We start from the raw sequence: 2243 nt of genomic DNA on the forward strand, positions 1-2243 counted from the left end.
ATAAACAAAAAAATAGAGACAATTCTGAAAAAAAAACAATATTTTTCACATTGATATATACAGTAACATTCCCAAAAAAATCATTTTAAAAATCAAAATGTTTTAACATTTTAGGCCAATTTGTTTTCTGCTACATATTTTTGGGGAAAAAAAATCGCAATAAGCGTATTTTGATTGGTTTGCGCTAAAGTTATTGCATCTACTAACTACGGGAAAGATTTAATTAATGTTTTTTGTTTTTTTTACTAGTAATGGCGGCGATCAGCGATTTTTTGCGGGACTGCGACATTGCGGCGGACAGATCGGACCCCTAACTGACATTTTTTACACTTTTGAGCGTACCAGTGACATTACTACAGTAATCAGTGCTAAAAAGATGCACTGTTACTGTAATAATGCCATTGGCAAGGAAGGGGTTAACCCTGTGGGTGATCAAGGGGTTAAATGTGAGCCTAGGGGGGTGATTGTAACTGTATGGGGGTTGGGCTTCTGAAATTACCATAGAGACATGTGATCCTATATAGCAGGATAACATAGGCTCTATGATCATCCCGGGATGAAGGACGGTCGGTTGTTTGTACAACAGCCGACCATCCTTCTCTCCCAGCAGGGAACGATCGTGGGTGTCAGTTGGCAATCGGAGCCGCCTGCCCGCTGTATTGGCTTCCCCTCTGATAAGCGGGGGCGGGAGCGCGCCACCAGTGTCACGCGCTCGCCACCTAGACTCCCGAGAGCGAGCGCCGTACATGTACGGCGATTTGCCTGGGAGCGGCTGCCTGCCTCAGTACATCTGCGGTGGGCGGTTGTAAACCAGTTAAAGATGGCTGGTTACTAAAGCGATCAGCTGGGCAGTCAGGTACTATCAATTCCCCTTTGTATTTTCTTAAGCAGGTAGACTTGAATAAACTGTACAGACTAGTTAACTGGCAATAAGCTGCAACAAAGAACCTTATAAATCAGATGATGGTAATTTGAGGGGACTTTACCAGTAGCAATATTTATCTGTGCAATGTAAACAGTACTTACACTAGACATACAGAAATATCTACCATTTACTCTCTCTCAATTTATTTATTCTGTTTTAGGTTCCACCTTCTAAGTGCAGCTCAAGCTGTCCTCCAGGATTTATGAAGGTGGCCATCCCTGGAAAGCCCACCTGCTGTTTCCAATGTGTGCCATGTCCTCAGGGAGAGATTTCCAATGAAACAGGTAATCTAAATGATTATACGTGTGTCTCCATACACTGCCAAAGCTGTATATTTAACAATATTTTCCAACCTTCTTCTGCAGATGCTGTCAGATGCCACCCTTGCCCCTGGGATTTGTGCTCCAATACACAACAAGATGCATGCGTACCAAGGGACGTTGAGTTCCTCAGCTACAAAGAAGTTATTGGAATTATCTTGGCTACCATTGCTATATTCTCCTCAATTGCCCCCCTTGGAATTTTGGGAGTTTTTATCTATTACAAGAGTACACCAATAGTACGAGCCAACAATTGGTTTCTTAGTTGTCTTCTACTCATATCATTGTGTCTCTGTTTCCTTTGCTCTTTGATGTTCATTGGATACCCACAACCAGAAAAGTGCCTTCTTCGCCAGGTTATGTTTGGTTTGGTCTTTTCTCTGTGTATCTCTTGTGTTCTAGCCAAAACTATTACAGTTATCATTGCCTTCAAAGCCACCAAGCCTGGAACCCAATTGAGGAAATTTACAGGGCTAAGAATGTCCTACTCACTCATTATTCTTTGCTTACTAATTCAAGTATCAATCTGTGTGACTTGGCTTTCTACTTCACCTCCTTTCCCAGAGTATGACACTCACACTCAAGCAACAGTGATTATTTTGAGTTGCAATGAAGGTTCTGCTATTGCATTTTGGTCTATGTTGGGATACCTTGGTCTCCTTGCCACCATCAGTTTCATTATTGCCTTCTTGGCCAGAAGATTACCTGACAGCTTTAATGAGGCCAAGTTCATCACCTTCAGCATGCTGGCCTTCCTTAGTGTTTGGATATCCTACATCCCAGCCTCTCTCAGCTCACGAGGGAAGTACATTGTGGCCACAGAGATCTTTGCCATTTTATCCTCCAGCTGGGCCCTAGTGGCTTGTATTTTCCTGCCAAAATGTTTCATCATATTGCTTCGATCTGATATAAACTCCAAAGAATATCTGATGAGGAAAAATCATAGTCGAAATCTACAAATAAAGACAATCATTTCATACAGCACTGCAGTTATGTGA

The 2243-nt window shown here is 42.2% G+C and overlaps 1 protein-coding gene across 1 annotated transcript in view; it reads left to right on the top strand.

Annotated features, from left to right (window-relative positions):
- LOC309552883 (extracellular calcium-sensing receptor-like) overlaps positions 1 to 2243 on the top strand; it is a gene marked incomplete at both ends in the record, with an annotated part of 10308 nt that extends 8065 nt beyond the window's left edge. The window contains 2 exons of the mRNA XM_082253794.1: positions 1086 to 1209; positions 1291 to 2243. Of these exons, the coding sequence (XP_082109920.1) occupies positions 1086 to 1209; positions 1291 to 2243 (1077 nt within the window). The remainder of the gene's footprint in view (positions 1 to 1085; positions 1210 to 1290) is intronic.

The sequence above is a fragment of the Pelophylax lessonae genome (assembly GCF_965119305.1).
Source record: "Pelophylax lessonae genome assembly, chromosome: 4".
In the NCBI taxonomy this organism is placed as follows: domain Eukaryota; kingdom Metazoa; phylum Chordata; class Amphibia; order Anura; family Ranidae; genus Pelophylax; species Pelophylax lessonae.